Source organism: Scophthalmus maximus, chromosome 18 (genome assembly GCF_022379125.1).
Source record: "Scophthalmus maximus strain ysfricsl-2021 chromosome 18, ASM2237912v1, whole genome shotgun sequence".
NCBI lineage: Eukaryota > Metazoa > Chordata > Actinopteri > Pleuronectiformes > Scophthalmidae > Scophthalmus > Scophthalmus maximus.
The window spans coordinates 18,387,027-18,400,000 of NC_061532.1; the positions used below are offsets into that span (position 1 = coordinate 18,387,027).

A 12,974-nucleotide genomic window follows, 5' to 3' on the forward strand; every position below is an offset into this window, starting at 1 on the left:
GGACTTTACCTGAACAGCAAACACTTCCCAAAAAAATTCCTATTTAATGCTACGTAGAGCTGCAACAGTTAATCGATTAGTAATCGACTACTAAATTAATCGCCAGCTATTTTGATAATCGATTAATCAGTTCAAGTAGATTTTATGGGGGGGAAAAGTCAAAATTCTCTGATTTCGGCTTCTGAAATGTGAATATTTTCTGGTTCCTTGGCTCCTCTGTGACGGTACGAAAAATAAAAACATCCTCTCAGGGTTTGGGGAAACACGATCGACATTGTCACCATTTTATGGACCAAACAACTAATCGATTAATCGATAATGAAAGTAATCGGTAGTTGCAGCCCTAATGCTAGATTCTAAAATGTAGTAGAGAAAGGTCACGGCAGTATTGACATATTGTGTGAGTGTCCGTACGAGCTGACGTCTTCCCAACAGTCCCCACAATGAGCGAAAAGAGAACAAGAAACCTGTTGGTGGGCGAACGTCTGACTCGGGCTCGCCACCATGAGCCAGTGAGCGTCCATTTTGTTTCTCACGAATCCTGTCAAACGGCCGACTCTGTGTGTTAATGTTGAACATGTATCTGGAGGAAATGAAAGGTGTTGTCATGCTCCAACCCAACAGGTAACACAGTAATCATAGGCCAGCCCACATCCAACCTGGGGCCAGAAAGCCCCGAGAGCCAGAGTCAGCCCATTCCCCTGCCGCTGCCCATGCCTCCGCCGCCCGGGCCCCAGTCGCCGCCCGCGGCCCCGGCTGGTCCAGCGGGGGAAGAAAACCCCGGAGGGACTTTACCAGAGTCGAAATGACTCGTAAGAGACACGTCGTCGCCCCCCGACTCCATGTGTGTCGTTCATTCCGTCTTCGTGCCCGTCCGTCCGCCTCGCTCGCTGCTTTGTTCTGCTTCGCCCCGCATCCATAACCAGCCTGTCACCATGTTGTCCCGTCGCATCATCACTGATCACTGCAGCCGTCAGCGTGTCGCTCACGTCGCCTTGTACCTCCTGCATGTGTCTTCATCATCATCATCACACTGTCCTTGTGCTTCTCGTCACTGTCACGTCACACCTGAGGAGCATGGCTGAATCCGGGGTTGTAGCTTCATATTCATATTTAATAAGGCGTCCTTTTTGTTCTAACTGCCTGTGTTTGATACGTTCGTGGTCTGAAGGCGATTTGAGCATCTGTCCTGAAGAAGCTGCTGAGACAAACATGCTGTTGAATCAGGCGTAGATGAAATTAAAATGTAAAAAATTTACTTTTTGCATTTTTACAAATTGTTTTTTTTCTCCACTTAGATTAAAATCCAGGCCTGTTGCAAAGTTTTTGAAAAATGTAGATTTTTTTGTTTCGTCTAGTTCGTCTTTTAGTTGCTGTTGCTTATCTTGAATTTAGTATAATTTAAAAAAAGAAATGATCATGTTGCATATTCATTTTGTCTTGTTTTGTGAAATGATAATTTTGTCCTTTTTCTAATTGGACTAATTTGCTGTTTCTTATTTTCGTGATTACTTTTTTTTCTACAAACGTCGAAAATGCATGACAATTGCTTTTTTAAACTTTTTTTACTATTATTTTTATTTATTTTTTACAAACTGATTATTATTAAAAAGTTATTGAACATTTTTGATTTTATGTTTCGTGTAGCTCGTCTTTTTTTGTTGTTGCTTTTCTTAAGTTTAGTGTAATACATTTTATTTGTATCCCAGACAACATTAATGTCAGAAAGAGGAAAAAGTTGCTCGGTACCAGATTCAGCTTCCATCTAGTTATCGTCTGTATTGTTATGTACAGTATGTACAGTAGTAGAGATTAACACTGTTAGTTGTTGTTTTCCTCTCCTCCCTGCAGGAAAGTGACGGCCTGGATGAGCCGCAACTAGCAGAAGCAGAAAGGTATGAAACTGTTATTTTAGAAATACATAGATTGGATAGATAGAGGATAGATTGTAATGAACCTTTTACATATATTTGATCACATTTGTACATGAAAAGTAACATTTTAATTTCTAAAGATTGAAATTGAAAATATCATGACTTAACTCTGATGAGGAAGATTATAAATAAATGTATTCAGAAAGGAAACCTCCTGTTTGGCAGATCATTGGAGTTAAGGGCAGAGTTCCTATGATTTTACTGTTATTCGTAAGAAGTTATGTTATTTTCTGACATATTTCACTACTGCGTCTGTATTTTAAGTATCTTGAAAGTCCGCGTGGTTCCGAAACAATACAAACTACAAGTATCAAATGTTTTGAGGTCAGCGTGTGTCACGTGATGCAGCTGCGGTTGAATCTTTCTCTTTCTTCTTTCCTCTTCAGCCTTCCGAGCCCCTGTTCCGACCCTACCACCTCCCACTGCTGCCAGGCATCCGGACACCCAGAGATCAACCAGCCCCAAGCCACCAGCCGACCCAGACCCAGACCCAGACCCAGACCCCTCGCCCCTCAACCTGCCTGATCCTCCCACCGGACAAGTCCTGCAAGGTGGGCACTCACAGGCTCTTGGCCCCCCCCCCTCCTCCTCCCCTCTCTCCATGGAACTCGAATTATGGAGGAGTATTTGTGTGAATTAAAAACTACTGTCTGGGCCTCACATGCCAACGAGTCCATACCACACATCTCTCCGTTGTAGTCGCTCGTCTCCTTCCGGCTGCCGTCCAACCTGGACCTGAGCTTCTTCCTCCTCTGGCAGGACGTGACACTGGGCAGGAAGATGATACAGAAAAAAATTTAAAAAACCTTGACGAAGAGGTGAAGCTCATTATTTATCCACTCTGCAGAACAAGACTGGGCTTCTCTCTCTTCTCGTTCCCTCTGTTTCGGACCGTCAGGAGGTTGTTGTTTTTACATTTCTTCCACTTCAACATGTTTTTGGAGTCGGTGGTAAATGAACTCCTTGTCACTTTCCTCTGCAGCAAAACAGAAACCACACACACTGAGGCTGACGACGACCATTTTCCTTTTCTTCCTCCTCCTCCTCCTCTTTCGTCGCCTTCAGTTAAATGTTGTCGCTGTTCCCTCAGCCTGAGAAAAAAAAGAGAAAAGATATATTCTTCTGTCAAAGGAGGCGTTGGGTCACCACCTCTACATTTCACCATTGCACACATCTGAAAAGGGGGAGGCGACGAAGAAGTGACTGCAGTGACTGACGTTCACAGATGATGTCTGAGCCAAAACCTGGAGGTAGAAGATTCAGGAGGAGGAGTCGACTTCCCCCTTACGTGCATGCATGATTCTTTTTTTGATTTTTTTTGTCCGGATGCATGCCCCCCTAACTGTACAGCACTGGAATACACACCCAGAACCACAACACATGGAAGGAACTGCCTGTGGTCCAAACCTTACGAACTAACATCCTGTACACAACCAGCGAACATGTCATCGCGTGCCACCTTCCACTTACAAAAGAAAAAGAAGAAATATAACCCAACAGCAGCGTAATCAATATCTTAAAGATGAACAATAACTGATGCCATATCCCGTTGGACAACAGGCGTCAATGTCTCGTCAGATCTACGTTATCGCGCCGCTTCTCTCGTGGCAGGTTTATTTCGTAAAGACCATGTAGCCGATCCGATCGCGTCCGGTAGGCAAACGTTGTTTACTATGCTGGCCACAGTTCTGTTTGTCAAAATCTGTTTGTATATGATGCATTTTTTTTTAGGTGAAGCGAGTTTGTTGCCATGTCATGTGATTATGTTTTTTTGTTTTTTTTTTAGGCTGTCAATCTTTTATTGTTTTCAAGAACCAGCGGGAAACGATCCACTTTTACATGACTTGATTATCTGTAACCTCGGCTCCAGATTCACTGAGATGAGCAGTCGAACGTCTGCGTTGCACACTCACATTTTTAATCCATTTAAAGGTGCAGTACGCAATTTTTGGAGAAAAGATTTGTCTGTTGTTGGTTTTTCTGACCGCTCTGGTCCCCGGGACTCGAACCCGCAGCCTCGGGTACGGGAGACGGACGCGCTTACCACGAGGCCAAACCCCCCCCCCCCCCAGTCGTAGCGTCTGTCGCTAGCTCGTCTCCTTCAGGTGTCGGCGAGTGACGTTTACTGTCCACAATTATTTTCAATTTACATTATTTTGCGTACTGCCCCTTTAAGAGGTGTGTGTGTGTGTGTGTGTGTGTGTGTGTGTGTGTGTGTGTGTGTGTGTGTGTGTGTGTGTGTGTGTGTGTGTGTGTGTGTGTGTGTGTGTGTGTGTGTGTGTGTGTGTGTGTGTGTGTGTGTGTGTGTGTGTGTGTGTGTGTGTGTGTGTGTGTGAGAGAGAAAAACACTTCTTCGCTTCCTGACTTGACGCTGACAAGGTTGAAACTTCAAAATAAAATAATTCCAGCAGTGACCAAACAGACACACTCTTGATTTTGATGTCACCTGTACATGTGCAACGCTGTCGGTAAAAAAAAAAGTTCAATGTGGAAAAAATATTAAAATTAGGAGGTTTTTGTTTTTGCTCAGTTGTCATTTTTCTTCCTTGTGGCAAACCTCCAGTGAATCTGGATCCGTGTTGGTGTTTCAGCTCCTCGTTTCCAGACATCAGAGTTTTAAAGATCTGATCACAAACAAACTCACATCATCTTCTTTCATATTTTTGTTTCACTGAACGTTGGTTTTATTTGACATTTCTTTCCACCCGTCAGTCGAGCGATTGGTGATTAAGGGTTACGTGTGCAGATCTTGAGAGTGAAATCAAATCAATCAAATCAAACAAATTCATTCCCCAAAATGTCAAAATCTTCCTACTTTTTTTTAAAAATTGAGCCTATTTAAAGAAAATAAATAGAACAGGTTTTTCAAATATTTGCTTTACTGCTAAAACTCAGTAACCAAGCTCAATTTTTTCATCTTTCTGAATAACCAGCTGCTCATAAACCATCTTAAGACAAACATATCACATATCAGTTTGTTCTTCTCAGTGGAACTTTCTGCAAACCTTAAGGTCGTTGTTTCTTATAAAAAAAAAATATTCTACCATCGATAGCCAAAACTTTAATTTCTAGAGTGTCTAGATACATTTCAGGTATTAATTTATTTTGGGTTTTTTTTAATCTTCACATCCTCTTGAATCACTCTGGTATCGAAGCGACGAGGCGGCGGAGCGCTGAGAGGAGGAGACGTGTTATTTATTTTAATTTTATTTTTTTTTAAAGTCTTGTAAATAACTCATGAAACAGCAACAAACATATAATGGACTAAATGACTTCTTGTTAGTGGACAGGTTTTCTGAATTAATGTTGGTGTATATGCAGTTTTCATTTTTTAATTATGTGACAGAAATACCATAACTTACATTTAATATTACTAAAAACAATGATGGTGATGGTGATGGTGGGGTTAAACAATGAGCGTCACTCGTGTTTCCTAGCTCCATGCTAACATGCGATCTTACGCACGTACGAGAAAGTGTTCTTCCGCTCTCTGGTGGACAAGTTGTCCAGTGGTACATTCAATTTTTCTTTTATTTTTTCTTTAGAGTCGAGAAACTATTGAATTGAACATAAAGAGTCGACCGACGTTGGATCGTTTATGTAGATGAGGATTTTAATTTTTTTTTGTTTTGTTTCTTTTCAGGCGTGTCACTCACTGTCGTAGTTCCCTGTGGACGATCTGTAAATGAGTTATTAATGAAATTCAACCAAATAAAATGAAAAAATATAAAAACGGGGATTTTTATAACCTCTCTTGTTCTTATGTTATCATTTATTTTGTACTTGCAACGCAAAATTATCAGAATCAACTTATTTATTATCCGATTTATTGGACTATGTTTGAGTGGCTGAACCAATTATGACGTTCAAGCAAAAATAAGGACGAAAAAAGGGAGCTATGATTATTATGTAAAAGCAAGTAGGGGAAAAAAATATATGTCAAGTAAAAGATTAAAAAACATGACTTATATACATGTAAGTATGTTTACAACGCATTGACAACTTCCTGTTCAGCGTGTTAATATGAAAACGAGTGGAAAGAGTGCTGAAATAAATATCAAATATATAATGTATAAAGAGTAATTGTGCGTAAATACAGTAGCTGGTAAAGTAACAGTATGTGTTTTTATATTTGACAAGCGATGGTCGACGTGAACGTTGTGAACACATTTTGAAACTTTTGAAACTAAATATAATTTGTTGGCACAGTGGAGGTTTTACAGCAGTTTCACAGGTTTATTGCAAAGGTTGTGTTAAAATATACACTGGTGCTTCCAGACAAGTATTTTTTTTGTATTTCATGTAGAGGGACATTTAGCGATATTTAAAAATTTTGAATTTTTGTTTTTTCACCCAGAAGTGTGATAGTTGTTCTGTTAATACTTTCTGCCCCCTTTGGGTCCTCCTGAAATAGTTACTAATATATATTTTTGCGAAGTTGCATAACTACAGTAGTACTACTACACGTCAGACTGGTTCTGTAGTACATGAATACCTGTGTTTGTATGATTAGCTGACTGCAGCAGCCCCTCTGCTCCTCAGCCTATAAATAGTCCAGTAATCCCGTTAGTAGCTTAGTCCACTTAGCCGACTTCTTTCTGTCGATCAGTAAATACCTCGTGTGCCCGGTCGCCGTCTACTGCGCTCAACAGGAAGCTGGCACAGGTCAGAGGTCAGAGGTCAGAGGGCAGAGGGCAGGGACGGTCGGAGAAAGTGAATCTGGGTCACAAACTGTGGAGCAGACTGACGTGAGACTGGACTGGTTTATTATCTCTACATCGTTATTCAAAAGCAGCAAATTGATTAATTACATTTTTGGTTTCACATAGGTGAAGACTTTAGGGTAATCAATATACGTTTGATTCATCATGGTCTATAATATTTGTTATTGATATTGTGTAGTATTTGTATTTTATCTTCTTTACCCTACATTCTGTTTCAATTCTACTTTATCTTCTTATTACATTTCCCCTGTGCAGCTACACCTTCTCTTATTATTTTTCATACAGATCCACATTGGAAAATATAATTTCTTCTTCATTGCAACTCTGAAATGAAGTCTTTCAAAAATAAATTCTCTTTCTGAACCGATAAAAGCTGACGTTTATAGAATAGACAGAAATGTGTTTTACTTTTTTGTTAAAACATGCTTTGTTGGGTCTAATAACAATCCAGCTAATAGCAAATCAACAAATATGAATAGAAATGTACAGAAGAAATGTTGCAACCTACAGCTGCTGCACGTCTTTGACTCTGAGGATAAACAGAAGCAACGATTGCTATGAGACCAGAGAGCCGCCAGCTAAACAAAGACATTGACATTATTCAATTTCAAAATAAATCAGATGTATCTCAAGTGCAGAAGTTGAGAAATGGGATCGGCCTGTTTATGCCGAAGTGCTAATGACCTTAAACATGGCGGCCAGAGGTCACGTGATGATCCCCTCTGATGAATCAGAGTTCAGAAAACCTTTTTTTATCATTTGAACTCTGGTTACCGACCCCCGTCGTGATCCTCGGCCACGCCCGGACATGGTTTAGACAGTAACCCAAGCCAGAACAAACCCAGTGGCTAAAAATATCAACAGTCAACAGTGCGGCTGTTGTGGGACTGAGATAGTAGACGAGGGAGGGTCTTTACATCAGAGGTAATGGAGGGACAGCTGAGGGAAGAGACGGAGCAACAGCTACTCTAGAAAAAACAGGGAGAAAATATGACAAGTATAATGAACCATCATTTGTAGGGAAGAATTGTAGGAATTTTGGATTCAAGACGAACGAAACCCTTTGTTTCAGGAAGCCTCTGCTCGCTTTCTTCTTCTTTTGTCCCCCTTTGATACTGTCTTTACTCTCCTGGAGGTGATGAACTTTGCTCTTGGCTTCAAGCCCCCATCAGCAGGCAGCTCTGGGCCCGGGCCCGGTGCCGGTGGCGGCGCCACCATGGAGAACCTGGAGAAGCAGCTAATCTGCCCCGTCTGCCTGGAAATGTTCTCCAAACCCGTGGTCATCCTGCCCTGCCAGCACAACCTCTGCCGCAAGTGTGCCAACGACATATTCCAGGTGAACGGAAAACTATGTTGTGTACCTCCACCAAAAATAACTTTCTTTTGACCAAGGGGTTATCTACCCCTTCAAACCACTTCAAACTGCCCTTCAAACGTAGGGTGGTCAGATGCAGACTTCAGGTGGAGTGGAAGAACGGCAGGGTAGGGACAAGTGGGTGGGTACAAGGGGTAGGGTCAAGAGGTAGGGTCAAGAGGTAGGCACAAGGGGTAGGGCCAAGAGGTAGGGCCAAGAGGTAGGGTCAAGAGGTAGGGACAAGAGGTAGGGCCAAGAGGTAGGGTCAAGAGGTAGGGTCAAGAGGTAGGGACAAGAGGTAGGGCCAAGAGGTAGGGTCAAGAGGTAGGGACAAGGGTTAGGGCAAAGAGGTAGGGCCAAGAGGTAAGGAGAAGAGGTAGGGTCAAGAGGTAGGGTCAAGGGGTAAGGCCAAGAGGTATGGTCAAGAGGTAGGGTCAAGAGGTAGGGACAAGGGGTAGGGTCAAGAGGTAGGGTCAAGAGCTAGGGCCAAGAGGTAGGGTCAAGAGGTAGGGCCAAGAGGTAGGATCAAGAGCTAGGGCCAAGAGGTAGGGTCAAGGGGTAAGGCCAAGAGGTATGGACAAGTGGGTGGGTACAAGAGGTAGGGTCAAGAGGTAGGGCCAAGAGGTAGGGACAAGAGGTAGGGCCAAGAGGTAGGGACAAGGGGAATCTAAGAACATAGATCTGGGAACAAACCGTATTGATTCCAAAAGACGGATGTTCCTTTGACCTTCTGACCTTCCTTCAACCTTTTTAACCCTTCATCTAAAGCCTGATACGACGAAGGGAACAACATTGTTGCTAAAAAGAAAAGTGAAAAAGAAATGGACACAAGTTCTTCATATCTTTCTTTTTTCTTTTCCCAGTCGGCGAACCCTCTGTGGCATTCCCGCAGCTCCCTCAGCGCCGTCGGCAGCGGCGGCCGCTTCCGTTGTCCGTCGTGTCGCCACGAGGTGGCGCTGGACCGGCACGGAGTCTACGGCCTGCAGAGGAACCTGCTGGTTGAGAACATCATCGACATCTACAGGCAGCAGGAGTCCTCCAGGTGTGTGTGTGTGCAGGTTATCTGCAGGTTTTTAACAGCATATTTGTTTAAAAAGGCCTTCGAATTTATTATTATCAAATTAACGGAAGTTATGGATATTTCTATGATAGTTTGAATGTTATTATATACTGTTACATTTGTTATTATTATTATTGTCTGTGATAACATTTTTGTCACATCTATAAACTTTGGTCTTTATATAGAATTTGTGAGACTTTTTGCCTCTTGTTGTAGTTTGGCGTGACAACCAACAGGGGGCAGTGTTTCATTACATTACTGCCTCTGGATGGGTTTATCAGCAGTGCTGCTTCCAGCCTATATTTACTGTCCCTCTTCTTTTTTTCCAAAGCAGACAGTCACTGATGTCTCATAGTAAACAATGACAATATGATATATGGTTAAATTATGATATGCGTTTGTATTTTGGCAGAAATCTGCATGAATGGATGATTCTTTAGAGACTTTTCCCAAATGTGTGGATGTATTCTTTAAACAGTTCCATCCTTTTTACTTTCTGTCACTGACTTTTTTTTTATTTACAACAAAACAATCTAAAAACAAGTTATAATAAATTCGACCCCCCCCCCTTGTTAAATGTTTCGCAACCTGTGCAACACATTTTTAACGAGTAGTTAAAAGTAGAAATAATTTTTTTGATATTTTATTTAAATTATTCACTTCCGAATTATAATGTTGATTTAATCACCTGTACCTTCGTGTGGGAGGAGCTTAACTTCTGTGACCTGTTTGGTGTGTTGCAGACATTCAGAAGGCTTCAATTTAATAATGTGGTTTTAAAAACATTGTTACGTATTATTCTCTTGCTTGTGGTCATAGATTCATCAATTTGGTTACTAACGCCTTTAACTTTTAAAATGAGTTTGCATGTTAAACAAGAATCTGCCGCACACACTTACTACAGAACAACTCCACGCGGATAATATTACGTCAACAATGGTGTGAATTTGTTACTTTCACACCCAAAAATAGAAGAAACATGAATGAGTCACGGACAATGTTGGCATCCGTCAGCAGCAGGAGGGCGGGCGGGCGGGCGGGCGGGGGGACCCCCCCCCCCGTTATCAGTGTGGGCAAAAAAATGGATGAGAGTGTCAAATGTTTTGCAACTCGTAGTTTTGTCATAATTGTTTTCACGGGCTGGAAACATTTCTCATGACTTAATCATCGTTACTGTCACGGACATCGGCGTCCGAGGACAAAGGAGCCGTTGTGTTGCGTAAAATTACAATAACAATTATGAAATGTGGAATTAACGCCGTCGGTGTCTCTTCCAGGCTTGCGAACCTGAAGCCGGAGCAGCAGCAGCAGCAGCAGCAGCAGCAGCTGACGACGTGCGACGAGCACGAGGACGAGAAGATCAACATCTACTGTCTGTCGTGTGAGACGCCGACCTGCTCCATGTGCAAGGTGTTCGGGCGACACAAGGGCTGCGACGTGGCGCCGCTCGGCGGCGTCTACGTCAGGCAGAAGGTAAAAGGACTCGTGACTCGCCAGAGGCGTCGTGAGCTGAGCTGGCGGGCCTTCTCTGAGAGGCCGACCACGCTCCCCAGCTGACGGCTTGTTTTAAAGGTCAAAGGACAAATCAGAAAGTTCTCCAAACTCTAAACTTATCCAAAAACAACGTGCGTGGGCGACTTCATCGTCCAACAGACGGTGGCCTTTCGTTATCCGCCCAAAACTTCTTTCTCCTGTTTCCTTTCCTGTCCGGATCTTTTTGGGCTGACACTAAACCACCCACACAATCCACAATGCGTAGTACACAAATAAATACTGCGTGTATCGTCAACACACACACACACACACACACACACACACACGTGGTCATCCGGCCGTCTAAAGGTCACGGCGCGGTGACACTAGACGTCGTTTGACCGCAGATTCAAAACCCCTGCGCGTCAAATGTATCTGATGTGTGGGATCACAAAGTCGCACAAAGACAAAGTGCAGCAGTTTTGTCATGCAGACGGCGACGGCGTGTTATTGAGCATTCGGGGCTTCGTTGACATTTGGGTGGCGGCGTCTCTTCATCTCTCACCCTCGTCTCTCTGAATCACTCATCTGAAATTCAGATGAGGCCGCGAGGGAGGATGTTGATCATCTCAATGCAAAAAGCGACTTCCACAGAAAAGCAAAGCAGCAACAGCACAAGTGGGTGACTTTCACTTGAGCCGCGTACAGTAGAGGCGAGACTGTTTCAGTGACTACTCACAGAAACCCTGCGTGACGCCGCGCGATGCTTCAAACCGATGGTGACGCGCGTTGCTGTTGTGGTGGTGGTGGTGGTGGTGACGGGCGTCCTCATTAGAAAACAACGCCGAAGTGCATTCGTCTCTTTTAATGAGGTTGGAAAACTTTTGAATCGACATCTGGACGTCGTCCGCAGAGATTCGTCTCGCGGTTTTAAAGACGAGACGCGCGAGCACAAAGTCAACGGCCGTTTGATTTCACGCTGCCGTGACAGATTCCGCAGGTGAGTTGTTGCAGTCGCACAACGCATGAATATTAAATACAACTTCATTTACAGCTGAATAGACCATTTATCGATTAGTCGATTGACAGATAAATGGTCGGCTTCTCAAATGTGAATATTTGTCTCTCGTCTTTGTCGTATATGATTGGAGACGGACACATTTTGGATATTACGTCAATTTGAAGACTTTTTTTGTAGTTTCTTGCAGGTTGCATTCAATTATTTTTCACTCAATCATCAAAAACAAACAACAAAAACTAAAGGACCTATTCAAAGTCCAAATTCTGAAAATTTCGTAACAAACCAAAAATAGAAGCTAAACGAGGCTTAAAAGCTTCGTGGAGCTACAGTAGCAGAGATGACGACATCTTTTTTTCATCGTGAAGAGCGACTCCTTTCACATTGGCTTCATCGTGACGCTATCGTATTAACAAGATGCAGAACCACTGGCGGCCACCAGGTGTAACAAGATGCAGAACCACTGACGGCCACCAGGTGTAACAAGATGCAGAACCACTGACGGCCACCAGGTGTAGCAAGATGCTTCAAAAACGTATTTCTTAAAAACTTCATGGTGTAAATAGGCAAGTGATGGAATCAGTGAAAAATTATTTCCAAAAAAGAAAATAATCATCCTTTGCAGCCGTCGTTTTATTATTGTTTTAAAATTACTTCGCTATCACTGAAAATATGAAGCTACATTCAGTCATTTTGTGAGATGAACAGTAGAATCCAGAGTCATATGTGTAGAACAGTGACGAGTGATAAAGACAACGGACGAGATGATTCACGTCTTTCTGGGTTCACGCTCGGGGTTAATTTATCAATATAGGGGGAAAAGACAACAGCAAGAATTTGCATTTGAAGTCATGAGTTTCTTTCTTACGTTTATTCATGGAGGTTTAAATTGAACGTCAGTGATGTTGTGAACGTTCGCAGACGGAGCTCGGCAACGGCATCGCGATCCTGGTCGCCAGTAACGACAACATCCAGGCGCTCATCTCTCAGATGGAAGAAACCTGCCGCACCGTGGAGGTGACACGCCAACACACACACACACACACACACACACACACACACACACACACACACATACACACACACACACACACACACACACACACACACACACACACACACACACCCTCACACACACACACACACACACACACTCACACACACATACACACACACACACACACACACACACACATACACACACACACACACACACACACACACACACACCCTCACACACACACACACCTTCACACACACACACACACACACACACATACACACACACACACCTTCACACACACACCTTCACACACACACACACACACACACACACACACACACACACACACAGCCTCATACACACACACACACACACACACACCCTCACACACACACACACACACACACA

General features: G+C 43.1%; 1 protein-coding gene across 5 annotated transcripts in view; it reads left to right on the forward strand.

The window, feature by feature from the left end:
- The first annotated feature begins 1,851 nt into the window (after positions 1 to 1,851).
- trim54 (tripartite motif containing 54) overlaps positions 1,852 to 12,974 on the forward strand; it is a 15,851-nt gene continuing 4,728 nt past the window's right edge. For all 5 annotated transcript variants that reach the window (XR_004786274.2, XM_035617132.2, XM_035617133.2 and 2 more), the window contains exons 1-5: positions 1,852 to 1,895; positions 2,321 to 7,994; positions 8,876 to 9,054; positions 10,350 to 10,545; positions 12,485 to 12,580. Coding sequence is in view for 4 of the 5 variants with exons in the window: in XM_035617132.2 (XP_035473025.2) it covers positions 7,797 to 7,994; positions 8,876 to 9,054; positions 10,350 to 10,545; positions 12,485 to 12,580 (669 nt within the window). In the remaining variant the exon portion in view is untranslated. The remainder of the gene's footprint in view (positions 1,896 to 2,320; positions 7,995 to 8,875; positions 9,055 to 10,349; positions 10,546 to 12,484; positions 12,581 to 12,974) is intronic.